Below are 18,247 nucleotides of genomic sequence, written 5' to 3'. Positions count from 1 at the left end.
CCATTCGATTTGCACCAATTCATATTGAATTCCATACAGTAGGAAACGCAATATTCCGTGCACTCTTCTAGGCCGAGTTTGATCAAAACACTCAGGCTCAGTTTCAATGATTTTTTTAAAAAATTACAAAAAAGATTTGATTAGAAATGGTAATTTTTCACTTTTTACCAGTTTACATGGAGGTGGGGGACCACAGGTAGGTGAGGTAACCTGCCAACGTGGGGTAACCCTAGACTTTCTCAAAATCTTTCGCTTCTCATTTCCGGTTCCGGTAGTTGGCCCCAGGGCGAAGAGAGCTCGCTTTTGCCGCAGAAGACATGAAAAATCTACCGCTCGCGCTTCGCGCTCGCGAAAAGAATTGAGGTGGACTTGTAGGCAAGTCTAGGGTAACTCGCCTGTCCATACAATCTCTCATTTTAAGGTGGCTCGACTGGATTTTTTAGCGGGGGATACCTCCCAAGTTTCAGCATTAACTACGTCGGCATGAGTAAAGATATGGGAAAAAGGTTACCACAACTGTATTATATAAAGATGAAAATTTATTATGGTCTGGGTTTTATTGCAATTCGGAGTCACCATGGCAACGTAAAGACGCCAGTACGTTTTTTATTTATCTTTGTGTTTCTCTGTACTTGGAATTTTTTTTAAGAAAGCGCTTACGGCACAATGTACCTGCCATAATTGCCTCAATTATGGCAAAGTTTGAACAAATTCTATGAGCGTTTTGGAAATATTTTGAAACAAAGTTTTAAGAATCATAAAAACAGCGAAATAGCATGCTATCCACACAATTAGCTAATATTTTAAGAAAATGATAAGCTTTGGAAACACGGCTTCATCGCATAGTGGTTTGACCCCATTGAAAGCTGCACACAAAAAAAGAGGGGAATTGCTCTGTTGCGATCGCGACTTAGAAGAATTTTATTAACCTAGATTCAGCTGCTTTTGTTACAGTTTTTGCACGTAATTTGGTCCATGCCTACAATTTTCGCATTATTCAAAAAAAACGCGGGATAAATTTTGTTTATGCGCTTGACAATCCCGAGATCAATTGTCAATAAATATACCCTGTAAGTCTCAAAAACATTGAAACCAGGGAAAACTTTTAAATAGGGCCTCAAATATAACCAATTTTTCCCACAGATTTTGTGTTTACAAGTGAGCGTCCTCATTATTCACTGGCACTGTTTTCAAGTTTCAAATGCACGTGCACAAATACCAAAAAAAATAAATTTGCATCAAAAAGAACTCTCGATTACTTGCCGAAGAAATGTCCGGAATATGACCAGGGGACTAAGGGTGAACCAGTAGTTTTACCAATTTCTTTCTCTTAGCTGTTCCTCTCGTTAAGTCTAGGTAATTAGAAGTGGTATGATCGCTTTTTAAAGATTTAAAAAATTCTAGTTTTTGAGAGTGGTGAAGGGTGTTTTGCTAATATGTTATATATTCTTGTTTTATTAAACCAACGAAGTTTTTTACTATAGCGGTACTGCCTAACAAATCAGTGTCGAAGTCAGCTGGGTTAAAATATTCTGACATCTCCATCGATTGAGAGAGAAAGCTACTCTTACCATTGCATTATAAATCAAATGACATTAAAAAAGTTTGCTTCACGAAGGATTCTTCATCTTCAGACTGAATATATAAAGTGAAGTTGAAGATTTTGTATTGAAAGTGATATTTAAAGGTAAGCGACGAAGTTCAGCTCTTCAAGCAACATTAGAAGCCTTGTTGTTTACCTCTAAGTAACGTTTGCAAAATTGGAGGTGTGTCTTCGATTTGTGAGCTGTCCCAGGTCTTAAAATCTGGTTTGGCTTACACAACCCTAGCCTACCCGCAGACTACCCTACCCTACCCTTCTGCGGGGCGGCTAACACGCCCCCAGCGAAGTTCAGCATTTTTCTTGGCACGTTTCTGAAAGACCATAATCTTAGTTTTCTTGAGATTGATTTTCATCGTCCACGAAGTACATTAGGAAGACAACTTATGAAGGCAATTTTGTAATCCTATTTTGTATCGTGATATTATGATTAAATGACTAAGGGTGGACACGGTGAGAGAGAATAAATAAATAACTAAATACCGATTATAAGCCTCCCCCCCCCCATTTGTAGAACCATCTACCCGTAAACAAAAAAAATCACCCCCCCCCCTTCCCGAATAAAAGGCCCCCCTGTAGCTTCTATTGAAATGAATTCGAATTTTTATGACGTTTTGAAGCTTAAAAAGCGGACATTTTTAAAAAGTATTTTGATCAGCTCTGCTGTGTTGTAGCTTGTTTTAAAACGCTTTGTTTAGTACGAGGTACAAGGATGCGAAAAGGTACAGTTTAAACCGCAGAGAATAGCTGTAGATTTGAATGGTCCTGATAACAGGTCGTTGTTCAGCAGGTAAGCGGGGGACAGCGCTGCACTATTTTGATAATCTTTCGGCCGGAAACCAGCCCAAGACTAACTTAAACACTACCATATTAGGATCATATTAGGATCTCTTAGACTTTGTCTCTACTAAAGGATTATTATTTCGTCGTCATATTTTTTCAACACATCCCTGGAGCCTTGATGATTTAAACAGATAACTCATTTGGTTTGGTTTGATTTGTTTTTCCTTTTTTGTCACGTTACAGGTTGTTTGTAGAATTGAGATAAAATTGATGAGAAAGCATGAACCGAAAGCCTGGGTTCTATATATGGACAACATCAGAGAAGAAAAGACACAACATCGAATATGTAGATTTCCTTTTAATGATTATTAAATGAATCTACGTCTATTACGTCTTTACAAATATTTGTACATAACAAGTTCTTTCTTTTTTCTTTTTCCCTCTCTCTTTTCAGGAAGTACAAGAATCAACATATAGTACATGTCACTCGCGGTAATGAGTGTTGAGTTAGATACAAGTTTTCATAATAGTCTCCAAAAGTATACAATTTTCGTTTCCAGAACTTACATAAATTTATGGCATACGAATGCTGCAATTTTTTTTTACTTTCTGTCCTTCTATACACTGAGCTCCTGGCAACTTACCCTTGGTTACATGAACCTTGTAAGATGTTATTCAGTGCTAACTTGATTAAAAGAAACAGAGTGGGATTTTGCAAAGAAACATGCGAGGGCTTATGAATTTAAAACTTACACTCCAAACATATTCAGGCTCAACCGCCTGATACCCAGGACAGACGTCTTCATAACGATGCACTGCTCGCTAATTTAATCCTCTAATGGAACATTTCTAAAGAGGTATCCCATTGATTCCCCATTGTGAATTCTGCGAATTGCTTCAGCCAATAGTGAGCTGATATCCACAGTCCTGATCTTACTGCAGCGTGACATCTTAGAGTCGTGTGACACAGTGTTGGTAACTACAACCTGACAGGAATATTCAAAGAATATACGTAACTCCTGAGTTCTTCTCAGCTTTTACTCATGTTGAAGGACGGGTTATGTACTACGTAGGGAGGTAGCGGGTGCATAGCCTGCGATCAGGCTCACTTGTGCGAGTTCGGGGACATTATGAAATTTTTCAAGAATGGGACGATAAAAGTCACTTTTTCTCGCCCCACGCTGGATGGCTTCGAGCGCGTGCGCCAGCAGCTCCGCCGCCAAAATTTCCCGGACCTTGCAAAAGTAAGCGTTTTCGCAGGTTAGGGGGTGCATTTTGGCAAGGATGGGGATATAGAGAGCTGGGATAGGATCTGTCTGAGTGCAATAGATTCGGTAATTCTCTCGGTTTTCATATAAACAACTTAAGCTTTTGATCTTGTTTACTGTGGGTAATGTCGACCGAGATATCGGTCGACATAGCGGTCGATATAGCGGTCGACAGTCGGTCGATAGTCGGTCGACCGTCGGTCGATAGTCGGTCGACAGTCGGTCGATAGTCGGTCGATGGTCGGTCGATACTCGGTCGATGGTCGGTCGATAGTTGGTCGATAGTCGGTCGATAGTCGGTCGACAGTCGGTCGATAGTGAGATAGACTATCGGCCGAGTATCGGTCGATATTTCGACGACGCACCTCGACTTGCTATCGGTCATATGTCGGTGATATATCGGTCAACTGTCGGTGGTATATCAGTCAACTGTCGGTGGTATATCGGTGAACTGTCAGTGGTATATCGGTCAACTGTCGGTGGTATATCGGTTAACTGTCGTTCGAATAACAGTCGTGTGTTAATTTATCAGGTGAGTCCAATGGCTTTTTTTAAAGCAAAGACGTCATTAATTACTGTTCATGACATGCTTTAAGAGCAAGGAATACACATCTTTTATTATCGGGCTTTGACCTGCTTCATCACGCCAAGTTCTCGTTTGTGCAGAGACCACAAATTAAACTTATATATTTCTGTATTGAAGACGGGAACAGTCCTTTGTCTAACGATCAGTTATTGATAAAACGCGCTGATAATGTGCCGAGGAAGGTGACAAAAATATCCAGCAGACTGAACACATTCATTTATTGTGGGATACGCTACGTTCTCATTACATTATCCTGTCCTTTTGCTCTGTCCTTTCGCTTTATATTTATATTTTGTTCAAAATAGAGACGACCATGCGTATACAGAAATTAATATTGAATGGTAAGTCACTTTTGATCATCCACGAAAAGGAAAACAGTATGCGCCGCGTTAACATTAATATTATCTTAACTTGTTAAGGAAAAACAAGTTTAAAAAAATGAACTGTAAATACATTTTTTCATCAATGTAGTTCTGAGTCGGTTGAAAAATTCTCGGCATAGGAAAAATCAGCCAGATATAGGCCTTACACGGTGGGAATAAATCACATAACAAGAAGCTGAAGGCCTATCATTCTCACTTAGCGGACTTCTTCATGATTCAATTCTAGCCGGCTACGCGTAGCGAGACTCCCACCCCTGAAAAAAAAAACGAGGGGAGGAAACGTCTGCGAAAAGGTGGTGGGCATCGATACAGATAGGCTAAATCCCGTTCACATGAATTAAAAGAAAAGGCTAGATAAATGACTAATAGCGATTAATCCGGAATTTTGGCTAAGTACATTGAAGTTTGAAATTAAAAAAGCAGAAACACAATTTAAAAAAACAGTTAGGTCCAAGCTAGAAAATGCTTTCTAATTCCTTGTTTTCCAAGCTAAAAAATGTAGGAAATGCTAAGTGTCAACCGACCATCGACGGAGTGTCGACCAATTACTGACCGATACATCGGTCAAGTATCGACCAACTATCGACCAACTATCGGCGAAGTGTCGGCGAAATGTCGGTGTAATGTCGGCGAAGTGTCGGCGAAAAGTCGGCGAAGTGTCGGTGAACGAAAAGCTATATCGGCCGAGACACATCTGGAACGACTATCGACCGTGTCTCGACTGAGTGTCGACCCACTATCGACCGACTATCGACCGACTATCGACCGCTATATCGACCGACTGTCGACCGAGTATCGACCGAGTATCGACCGACTGTCGACCGAGTGTCGACCGACTATCGACCGAGTGTCGACCGCTATATCGACCGCTATATCGACCGATATCTCGGTCGACATTACCCACAGTAAACAAGATCCAGCTTTTCTTAAACCGAAGAAGTAAACATATTTCATTGTGACAACACAATGCGCTGGACACAAATAGATTAGCACCATTTCTAGGGAACACATGTTTAGTCCAACTAACACAGATTATTAGATTTAAGAGATTGGAGCTGGGGATATTTAAAATGGTAAGAAACACTAGAAGTATATCACACCTCATCAATGACAGATTCTTCAATTAGTTCTGGAGCATCAGCCGATAAAAGGCCATGTGTTACCATCACTAGAATCTTGTAAGCACCCCGATCCTTTAGGAGCTTGGCCGCAGACACAAATGACTCTGCTTCATCTATCATGTCATCCTGTGGACAAGAATTCAAACAAGGAAATCAGAATTAGAAATCAAAGTGCAAATTGACAACTACCACTCACATCCGAAAAAAACATTGCCACCAAGATTTTTCATTTGTGAGACACACGCATTTTACTATAGCAGATCTACGTGCATAGTATATAAATTCTGAACCGTAAAAATATTCATACCAAAGAAGTACTGTAAAAAAATGTTCGTGGGTTTAAAGGCTAACGGAAGTAGAAAGCACAATGGACCAGAACTATCATTTTGTTAAATATCATAATCAGTAAAAACCTGATTAAAAACTTACAATAATAATGGCAATCTTTCCTGCAACGTCACCCACAACATTAATTGGCGGTTTAGCTTTAGGAAGAAAACCTGCAAAAGAATTATAATACAGTGCAGATTTAGAAAGTATAATGTTAGGTGCTTACATGTAGAACTATTGTAATGATGTAGGCAACTAACTGGGAATGAAAAGGTGGGCTGCACGGGGTGGGGTGGGGTGGGCAGGACCTGTATGTTACAAAAATGACAGGGGAGCTTGTAATACCTTTAACCCTTTAAGTCTCAATAGTGACCAACATCAATTTTCTCCTAACAATATCCATACAAGGTCAAGAGATAAAGTTATGAGAATTAATAAAATTATCACCTAACAGAAAATGCTTTGATCTTTTATCAAATTCTCTCAACTTATCCTTATAAGGAAATGTATACACAGGAAAAAATAACGGATTCCCATTTTTGGATATTTTTGGGTATTTAAAGAATACCCATAAAAATCCCAAATTTGGCAAAGTGAGACAAGTCCCAACCAGGGAATTCCCAACCAAGTTCCCAGATTGGGACTTGTCTCACTCTTCCAAATTTGGGATTTTTGTGGGTATTCTTTAAATACCCCAAAAATATCCAAAAATGGGAATCGGTTATTTTTCCCTGTGATAAAGACCAGTTGAAGAATTTGTATGTGGAAATCGGGGCTTAAAGGGTTAAAAGGGTGTTTGTTGGTGCTGCAGAAAGATTGTTGGTTTGCTTTTGTGTTGTGGTGTGGGTATCGTTCAGTGTCTTTTCAATCTTTTCTATTACGTCATTTGGTGATTACGCCCGTCTGCAATACCAAGAAAACTACCCTTTAAAATATTGTGGATTGGTACTGCTTAGGTTGGTTTCAACTAAAATGACTGCCACTAGAAGCCAAAAATGATGACAAATATTAATGTCGTTACTCAGCTGGTTTTTAAGTAACTTTTAGAGGTAAAAATGAATTTGATTCACACCCACAAAACGGGTTCCTGTATCTTGTAGGGATGTGCTGGGAAGTTGGCGACAAGCGCCCCTACCATTTTTATAGAGGAGAAACCCCAGGGAATAATCTCAAGTTAAAGTGACAGGGATAATCAAAAAAGGGGCAAAAAACAAAACCCAAAAATATCCTAGATCTTCCCACTCCTATTTTATGGTTACAAAACAGCAGCAGGTAATTGCCATTGTACAGATGGTCTAATTTTCCTTCAAGTGAAGAAGGAAGAAACACAGGTCACTGCATCATATTGATTATGATGCAGTGACTTGTAAACCAGAACCACCTGTTAGATGGGAACACATTATTTTAAGACCTTACAAATCAACATCAGAGGAGTAGCTCCATGGAGCCTGAACCTTTTTATCTGAATGGCCAGACAGTACTCCTTTCCCTATAAATCAATGATACACCTGTATGTCGCCTTGTCTGAACTGCACATAAGGCTTATAATAGTTATCATTACCTGGTAAATCCATTGTATCTGTTAAACTATATGCAAACCGTCGAGACTCAGCTAAGGCTGGAGGAGGTGACTGACGCCCATCAAGACGCTCACTTTCAGTCTCCTTTTGTTCTCCATGGATAACAGCCAATCCAAGACGCAAACGTTCTGCAAAAGAAGTAGCCCTGCAATGGACAAAATGATTGTCAGAAATACCGTCATTTCTCTTTAAATAAGACGTTAGTTATATTCGGGTGAATTAATTTACAACACATCAAAACTTCGTCATTGATTTTTTATTTCGTATTACACAAGTAAAACAATACTTCTTGGGAACCTCAGGCTACTGGGAGCAACAGCCATGAGTGCATGAAAACAATGTTTGACTGCTGTTTCAGATCTCCTGGCCGTGCAACTTTTACATGACAACAAATTCAAAAGGCATGGCTTGGATCTACAATACAATTTTACTCATTGTCACTACCATTAAAATACTGAAACCCACTTTAGACAGGGTTGCATTAGCTCATCTGGTGAGTACAGGCCTACAGAGCAGGAGATGGTGGGTTTGATCCCAGAGCTAGATGAATACTCAATGACGGGTGTTAAAAAATCTGTGGAAGAAGATACATATACTGCTTTTGCTCTGTAAAAATGGCTAGAGCTTCATATTGTTTAGATGAGAGTTAAGTAGTTTGACAAGAATAAAGTTGTTGTTTTGTTTGTTTGTTTCAACATGGTTTTCCCTTCTTACCTTATAGCTGACCCTGGATTCCTAGCAACAATAACCGCATTTCTGAAGTCAGCAACCTAATCAAATAGTCATATAAATTCATCATTTTCTTAGGTAGGCTACAGATTTACGAAAACAAATAAAACTTCCACTGAAAAATACTACAACAGCTTAAGCGTACAACTGAGATTTTTACAACAAAAACCCACAGTGATTACAAATGCAACAAAAGGTAAACAAACAAACAAATCCCTTGAGATTTTTTAAAATTAATGTATATTTTTATTGCAATATAAACTAAGAAAAAAATGCACTTTGAATTGTATGATTATGTTAACTTACTCAATTAAAATATGTTTGCTCTTTTTGCCTTCACTAATACAGTGTACATATAGCAAATTATTAATCTCCAACAATCATCAAGATCTTATATTCCACTGTACAGTACAAATGAACATGTATAACAATGTTAGGAAGTCACAACAATAATGAAGTAAAATATAATCCATGATAACATGACTGCTACATGTACCTTATCTGCAATGTACTGTACAAGGAAAGGTGAAGCTCTTAAATTATCAACTGGTGCATCATAAAATCCCTGAATTTCCTTTGAATGAAGATCAACTGTTATGATGCCCGTCAGACCTATAGAGAGAAGGCAAAATATTATGGTCATCAAGTCAGAGGCCAGCACAAAATGTTGACAAAGGGGGGAACCATAAATCTTAAGTAACTCTTCTCTGTAAGCAAAACTTTATCACAGAATCTACACTGAACAATAATGGACCCAAGACCAGGAATGACAGTTAAATAAATATTGTAGTGATTATTTTATGATTATAACAGATTGAAATTCTATACTTAACAACTGATCAGAGAGAGAGAGAAACAACAACAGGAATAAGGGTTTAACAATAATAATAATAATAATAATAATACATGTAATAATAATATTTAAATAATAATAATAACATATTTAACCAGGGTAAACCCGTCAGCTGAAGCTGTTATAAATGGATCCCTGGGCAACTAAAAAATGAACAATTAAAAGAAAAAATAACAATAACAGAATCAACTACCAGAAAAAGGTAAAAACTATGTACAATGTCAATGGATAAACACAAGAATGTTATATAACTACATTAATTAAGACTCTAAAACACTCTAAAAGATTTACCAAAATGTTAAGAAAAATAATATCATTAAGCCAGTTTTTAAAAATCACTGTAGAGTCAACTTGCTTTAGATGCGGGGCAAGTTATTGAAAACCTGGGCTCCAGTATAAAATGTTCCTTTCTTGGCAGATTCTGTACGGACTTCAGGAATTAAAATATCTAAACCATTACGCCTAGTAGAATAAATATGTGAAGACTTAATAAAATAACTCTTAAAAAGACCTGGAGCAAAGTTATGTCCAGAGACACTTAAAAACAAAAGTTAAATTGTCCAATATGTAGTAGAACATGCCTTAAGGGACTTCCAACTTAATTGGCATAACAGTTGATGGTGACTTAAATTGCTATCCTTCAGAACAATTCTTGCGGCCCTTGTTTCAAGTCATTCTAAAGATTTATATCTAGAAGGAGCTAAGTTTTTCCAAAAAAAATCGCAATAATCTAACTTGGGAAGTATCATGGTTGTTAAGACTCTTTCAGCTGCATAGACCATTAAGTTATTAGTAACATACCCTACTTAACAAACCTAGTTGACTACATATCTCGTTATTCAGCAAAGTAACAAGTTCCTTAAATGACGAGGACTGGTCTAGGTATGTGCCGAAATACTTACAAAAAGATAAACAGGTTAGAACTTTGACCTTCATGTTTTATAGAAGTTCCAAAGATCACATATTCATATTTCAGTTTTAATCATAACTAGAACAAAATTCTTAAGTCTGATTGGCTATCAACTGCCCTGATTTCAGCCTTAATAGGACAGTTAAATAGGACAGTACGCGTCATGCCTAAGTAATTGGACAGTACGCGCCATCACACATGCGCTTAAATGGCTTTTTTTGTTTCACTGCTAGCAAAAAAAATCTCGGAATTTCTTGTCCTTTGATTAAAAAAAGAGCCTCGTATATCACAAATTTTGTTAAAGTTATGATTAATTGGTAACAGAACTTCCTGTCGTCCAATTCGGTCTGTAATCGTACTCGTGATTAAACAAATCGGACGACTGCATATTTTGTTAATCACTCGTATGATTACAGACCGAATTGGACTCCACTCAGTCCTGTTACCATTACTTATTTTTTAAATACAGTAAAATTATGATTATGACATATCACTATGATCTATTTACAACACACTAGCTGTAATTCACTAAATCTCATTGTCATAATGACTTTCACATCCATATTAAATTTATGATGCCAAAACAGAGGCTCCAAATATAGTGACCAGTAACCTAGCAAAAAACAACAACAACAACAACAACGAGGAAGAGACAGAGCTAGACTTCATGACAGGACTCATACAATGTGCCTTTACAAAAGGTAACAACCCATAGTGTATGACCCAAGTTAGGATTGCATGTAATACCATACCTGCTCTGCACATAAGAGATGCGACCAGTTTAGAAGGAATGGAACCTCTTTTGTTCATTTTACTTTGCTTGGAGTAAGGCAAGTATGGAATCACACCTGCAGGAAATCACATTATTAAACCAGTAAAAAGTAATGGGAAACTGGAAAACCTGGTTATAGGTGAAAGAAACAGAAATAACACTGATCTGGTCAAGCTTTCAGTGTGTTTTCTTTCATCGTCACCACTGAACCCATTTTTAGCCCTTTATTGACAAAGTTAAAAAATAAGAAGAAGAAGAAGAAATGAAATAATGAGAATAAAATAATTTCATTCAGGCAAATTAAACTTTGTTGTGAACTGTACTTTAGGTTTCAAGACAACATTTCTGTCACAATTTTATTGAAAAACTTTGATAAATGTCTTGCTACAAAAAACCTAACAACAAAAAATGATGTCTCAACCCCCAACTGAGGTCATTTTCAAGAAAAGGGCAACAGTCCAGTTTCGAGTTCATTGTGACCACCGAATTAAAGAAGTAAAGACGCATTTTTTACAGGCTTAGCCTCCATCTGAAGAAATATAATATATATTCACAAATTGCAACGAGAAAAAGACCTGTTTATTACTCTGTCTATTGTGTATATTCAAATTTCAAACACTTACTTGCCAGAATTTCTAAATATTTTACTTTATGTTGAGGCTAACTCCGTATGAATGTCATTAATGTTTGTATTCAGTGGTAATTTTAATTAAAAACTGGACTATTAAAAATGGTTACACATAATAATAATGATTTGGAGGTAGCACATCCACAAAGTGGTTCTTCGTCTACCTGATTCCTGGTTGAATTGGAATTTGGAAAAGTTTTTTTTTTGGGGAGAGGGGAAAAGCGGAGTACCTCAAGAAAAAGCTCTCAGAGCAAAGGAGAGAACCAACAACAAACTCAATCCAAATATGTAAAATGTGAAAAATCAGAAATAAAAAAGTGGTAAGACATTAAAATAATGTATCTGCTACAGGACAAATTTAACCAATATTCCTTTTAACCTTTTAACCAATATTCCTTTTGTCTCCTATGGCTAGGATACAAAGGAAACTCTCAACCAACCTGAGTAGGTTAAATCAAAATTAGCCTGAAATCAAATTTGATTTGTAAGAGATAAAATGGCAATTTTTTTTACCATTGAAAATATAACTTAGAAGAAAACAAAATCAAGGAGGATCAGGATGGACTGGCTGTTTAATGATAGCCTCCAACAGTTTGTCTAATTACATTATTAACAAGTATTAATAATTATTGTTCAGTGAAACCTGTATTAAGCGGACACCGTATTAAGCGGCCACTCTCTATTAAGCAGAAAGTAGCGTGAGGTCCCCAAATTTATTTCCCTTATTTACTTGAAATGAAACCTTTATTAAGCGGACACCTCTATTAAGCGGACGCGGACACCTAAAAAGTACCTGAAATGGTCATTTCTATTGTTGCCAACCTGTATTAAACGGACACTTGTAATTAAATTCCACCACCCAACACGCCAGACACCGGAAATGCAAAAGATTGCCTCGAATTACCACCCACAAATTTTTCGATTTTTACATTAAAAAACGTGACTTGACAAACTTATTTGATTAGTTTCACAGTACAGGATTGTTTTCTATTTCGTTTGTTTGGTTAGAGCTGGTTTCACTCATCTGATTTCTTCAAATTTCAGGTGCAATCCATGTTTATGGTTCTATGATCAATTGGTTCACTTTGATAAAGAAATTAATGCAAACATCTATCATCATAGTCTCTGGGAGTATTTGAACGCCTCCACTGTTCATTTGAATGGCATTTGACACCTCATATGACGTTATATATCGAAACCTGTATTAGGCGGACACCCTGTATTAAGCAGACACTACAGCATTCCCCGAGGGTGTCCGCTTAATACAGGTTTCACTGTACTTAGACTTAAAATGACTTGACAGCTTACAATACAAAACAGGGTTTGCAAATTTTTTTGATGAGTGGAGTCACTGTGACTTCCGCTTCACTAATTTTGGAGTCATTTTGGAATATTTGGAGTCAAGTATCACAACGAAAAAAGCCATTTTCAGACTTTCCAGCACGTGGTCATGGCATGTATACACTATCATGAGGGATACACAAAGTAGCTGTGGCGGTCCGCTGACCTGGAAAGCTAAAATCCATGATGGCGGTCATCGAGTAAACTTAGATCGTAATTTACCCTCTTCCTGTTTTGTCGTGCAGTATAATTCTTTAATTTTGATGATTTAATTAAGGTTTACAACGTTTACAATTAACGTAAATTGTATTTGTTGCGAAAAAAGATAAGGACAAAATTGTGTTTGTTACCGAAATTTCTGGAGTTGAAGTGGCTCCCTGTTTGTTACCGAAAATTTCTGGAGTCAAAGTGACTCCCTCCGTAACCTCAGTGGAGTCATCTAAACAATTTTGGCGTAAAATACGCCAAATTTGGCATATTTGCGAACCCTGACAAAAGTACATGTACATACCAATGATTCTCCTGGCACAGGCTGTTTTGCAAGCATAAGCCAAAATAAACAACTCCATCAAAGCATCATTAACATTAAGATTTTCCCTAAATGGAAAAAAAACCAAGATAAGTAACTTGTCAGAAATACATAAAGGAGTAAAGGAGTAGTTGAGCTGCTGGTAATGATGGGAATCGGCTGAGATTTTATCATCGATCATTGGAAATAATTGGATTGACCCAACTGATTGATCATCGATTATAACAGGAAAATCAATTGATCAATAAAAATCTATTGATAAAAAACTCAGCCACCATGTTTGTTGTGGATAACATGAAAACGAGACAACAAGGAGAGGACCCTGGGAACCAATATGAGTTTCACTTCAATGATCGCAAGCTCTTTATATCTGTTTTGCTTTCATCTACTCTTGTAACCTTTCTGATCGCAGTAAGTAGATCTAAAAATGTATTTTACGGCCAGCCACTAATTTTGAAAATTTCTAAGAGAACCACCAAGGTAAGTTTTTCCCGTATGAAATACACACTATAAAATGTGAACAAAATAAAAAATGAAAACCCTAGCCTGGCATGAGCGTGTTTCACCAAGTTTTGAAAACATTACAAATGTATGAAACGTTGGAGAAAGAGGTATTCAGTGGAAGCTGTTGTTACAAGTCCATTAAAATGTGCATACAACACACAATTTTTTTTATGCATATTTATTTGTCTTCTAATAAAATTTTATGCAACAATTTAGTCTTTACGGTAGTTTATGAGTACAGTAATGTGGAAAGAGGCTAGGAACATGGAATCGAGGGTACTGATTTGAATTTTGAATTCAAGATGGCGTCTTTAGGTAATGTCGTATTTTTTTATTGTTGTATAATGGATCTTGCGCTCTTGATCTCGTTGACACACAAAACTTTTTCATCAGCCCTCCTCCTCCCCATTTCTGCCTCTTCCTTGTTCTATGGTTTGTATTTTTTCAGGCAGTTGATTGCCCTCACCTTCCCTGGCAATACCTGTTTAATGAAAGTTTGAGTTTGTATTTATATTGGATTTTCAGAGTTTAATAAACCGACTATGTGCAAAATTTCACATAGCCATTTTTCTCCATCATGTTGTTTGTATTGCCTTTTCGAACAGAGCACAGCTCATATTTCATTCTGATTAAGGTTTGCCATTTTGTGGGTAGATTGACACACAAATGTTTTTATTTGTCCTAACAAAATTTTTTTCATTTGTCCGCGATAATTGATTGTCGTCATCCATAATCGATTGTCGTATCCCCTAAAGATTTTCGATCAATGATAGATTATAATCAATGATCACCACACCACTAGCTGCTGGCCAAGCTCCTCCTTCATCAGAACATCAGTGATCAACTCACAATCATCTATGATCAAAAGCTGCATGATTGAACCTGCATAAAATTATTGCAAACATAACAGAATCTATATGTATTTGTTTAGTGTTTGCCTTTTGTTTTACATGCGCATTCATGTACACCTCCAAAAATATTAAGACCTAACAACAACAAGCACAGAGAATTACTTTCAATCAATCTCAATCAATCAGTCAATCAATCAATCAACCAAATTCCTTACCCAAGACCTGACTGTATTATGTACACATCCTTGCCTCGCACTGATATTCCCACCTTCACTTTGGTTTCTGAATGGTAAGGGAGCAGAGCAAATTATTAAGACTGTGAATGTGTTTCACACAAAATCAACCTTTTTATCTGCCATGGACGAACCCTTCAAAATCTTGACTCTCCCTGTATTTAAGAAAGTTTTACAACTCAATTGTAAAACGCAGTTAATTGAGTGTGATGCCCTCAATAACCAACATGTAACATAGCGTTAGGCTATAGCCCTTATCAAATCTTGTAGAATTTTACTCGTAATGGGTAAAAGTACTGGATAGTACGTAAAATCACTTTCATAGCTGGGAAATTACTGATACAATAGCAATCCTTGTTTTTTTTGCAGTTGGGGCTAGTTTCTAATGTATCGCTTGTTTTGTAAGGCTAGTAAAAATAATTTTCCTCATGCATATTTCGTGGAGCACTTTGGGTGCACTTTCTATTCAGTAGTACTGACAGTATTTTTCATTGGCTTACCCTGGGATAGCACTCGGACTATAAAAGGCCTAGTAAAAGTCCTGTGTCTCATTCTGAGCTGTATTGCTAAAGTTTTGTAATTCCCATCCTTCCCTCCCTTTGGAGGCTTTGTTTTTGTTCCCAATAAACACAGGCTCACCGCTGTCTTTCGCCTTCCCTTCAAGTCTCACAGTGACTTCCCCAAGCTTTGATTTTAACACAAACTTTTATATTATTTTGATTGTATTCCAGCACATGCCGGTGGAGGCAGCTCGTAGTGTTGATAAGATAAAGTTCCTCGCACAGAATATTTGCCTACACCGATCCATTAAGTTGCACAATGCTGGCCGGAGGTTTCAGCTTGGACCTGAACTTGTCTGATTCGGCCTGCATAAATTAGAGCCAGGGGGATAGGTAGGGCTTTATGGTTACACTATGGAAGTCGTCCACCATGCCGATCATGGAGCGATGTTCACCCCATTACACCATATGTTTTGTTGTCTTGCTTTGTTAGACTTTGATTTTTAAAGCCTACCTAAAGAAACTGCAACAATAACAGTGTTTTGCACTATATTTTCTACAAGCTGAAAATCAGCCAGTTTGTACCAAAAGGCCTTATTGACAGATCTCAATGATGCTGATAATTTCTAATACTGACCTTATTCTCTACTGGCTCAATAAATTCCAAGCATGCCCCTCCCCAAACCCCCACCTGGGCATTTTTTATTTTTTCTCCAGAATGCTACAAATGCAACACAAAGGGGCAGCAGGTTCAAACACAAAACTTTACTGTAGGCCTTGAAAATTTGAGCAAATGACATACTGTGGAGATGAAACAAAAGGTACATGTACATTCCCTTGAATAAAGCTTAAAACCAAAAATGTATGCAGTGTGCAAATGTAAATGGATAAGACATTTAGAATATGCATATTTCTCTTTCTTTCTTACTCATTTGGAAATTGAAATGATGCAAAAAATGTAAATACGTTCATACATCCCCTTAGTTTCCTCAAAAATCATACCTGATTCCCGGGAGGGTACTTGGGTTAATTTTTGCTGGGTATGTGCCGCTGGCCTCTCAGAGCCCCTACCCCATTATAGTCTATTATGTGGCCAATTATAGACCCCATCTTAGTCACTTTTGGGCAAATATATAATTTTCAAACTCCCAACTTAGTCACTTTCTATTTTTATGAATTGACCCATTTTTTAGATGGAATGAAGAACACTTTCCTTTTCGTCTACAGTACAAACATTTTGGTACATTTGCTAACCGTAAATATGAAGAACTGTCTTATCCCAAAAAATCAGAAAATGTGCGACCGCATTCTAGTCAATCCAGTCATGAAAATGCGACCCCATCCAGCCACATATCCCCATTAGCCTGTTATAAGGAAGTACCGCCCACCCCCCGGGACCTGATTCCAGACCAAAAAGGGCAAAATCTATACCCGTTTTCAGACCAATAAGGTGCAAAAACCGTACCCGTTGGGGCGGAACATACCTATATGGCTTATATAAGGGAGTACCCCCACCATCCCCTGCCCCCCCCCCCCCCAAACCCAGCCGCCACCACAGTGGCAGATTATCCATACTTTTTGTCCACTGGAATGCAGACAACCATACACCCTCTTACGCTTGATAACAACATTATTTTCCAGGATGTCTTCAAATTTTGCATTTCAATCAGGCAAATCTTCGTTGAGTTTCAGCAGCCATGAGAAAAAGAGTTTCTGTAAATGTTTGTTTAAATCTGTTTAAATCAATCCGTCAATAGGCCATTTGCACTTAGAGGCATGTGACACCGTTTTTATGAAAATGAAAGTTATATGATTTTGCCTTCGAAAAACGATTAGTGGGTCATATCTTAAACAAAATAATGGTGATTTGGTTTATCAAACCCCCACCATTTTCTTAAAATAAATAAGTTCGTAAATGGTCACGTGACCAAAATGTGATTTTTTTAAAATTATAAATTACCTCTCTCTGAACACAAATTTTGCACTTAAACTTCAAGGAAAATGTTGAAAAGATGATGTGATAACGTTTACAGCACATTTGAACGTAACTATGAAAGGTTGAACAAGATGTAAGCAAGAAGTAGTTTTGGGCGCCATGTTGGAGGGCAACAGCATGCCCTCCAACATGGCGGCCAATACAAATCATACTACTTTGCTGAAAAATTAAAGTGCCACAAAATATCTGCCTTAAATGCGTTTCCTCTCAAATTTCGGGTGTAACATAATTTTTGTGAGCTCTAACAATTTTTGGCATCAGCAAGATTCCAACTCATTGTTTAAAGGAAGCATTGGTCACGTGACCTCTTAGTGCAAGTGGCCTATATCAGCTTCCCACTGCTCTCACCTTGATTCTGAAATTTTCCAACATCGCACGGAGCAAGCTCGATTCCAAGTTTTCTGAAGTGGGTAAAACAAGCGATAGCTAAGAAACAAAAAATGCTGTGAAAGCCACGAGCCCATCATAAGATACGAATTTAATAATACCCTACCTGGCGATCTTCGCGGACAATTCTTTGTTTGAATTAAGTGAAAATACAATCAAACCACTTTGACTGGGGTTCATCTTGCACGTCCACAAAGACAGTATAAAACTCTCTATATTTCAACTTTTTCGGTGATTTGCCAAGCTTAAATTAAGGAAGATCGAGCGTACACAGTGAATAAAAAATCACATGCTATCAATACTAATTGTAGCTTTTCTTCCCGCCGACGTTGATCCAGGCCTTTTGCGGTGATAGAAGGAGTG

General features: G+C 37.6%; 1 protein-coding gene across 1 annotated transcript; it reads right to left on the bottom strand.

Moving 5' to 3' along the window:
- Window positions 1-2,723: 2,723 nt before the first annotated feature.
- LOC140940816 (phosphoribosyl pyrophosphate synthase-associated protein 2-like) lies at window positions 2,724-18,226 on the bottom strand. The gene is made up of 11 exons (XM_073389775.1): window positions 17,991-18,226; window positions 17,846-17,898; window positions 14,984-15,050; window positions 13,396-13,481; window positions 10,896-10,991; window positions 8,877-8,992; window positions 8,366-8,421; window positions 7,633-7,796; window positions 6,171-6,241; window positions 5,721-5,867; window positions 2,724-3,369 (listed from the first exon to the last, which is right to left on the bottom strand). The coding sequence occupies exons 1-11, from the start codon at window positions 18,062-18,064 to the stop codon at window positions 3,211-3,213; spliced, it is 1,089 nt and encodes a 362-aa protein (XP_073245876.1). The 5' UTR covers window positions 18,065-18,226; the 3' UTR covers window positions 2,724-3,210.
- Between the last annotated feature and the right edge of the window lie 21 nt (window positions 18,227-18,247).

This window comes from Porites lutea, chromosome 6 (genome assembly GCF_958299795.1).
Source record: "Porites lutea chromosome 6, jaPorLute2.1, whole genome shotgun sequence".
NCBI lineage: Eukaryota > Metazoa > Cnidaria > Anthozoa > Scleractinia > Poritidae > Porites > Porites lutea.
This window is presented reverse-complemented; position numbering and strand designations above follow the sequence as displayed.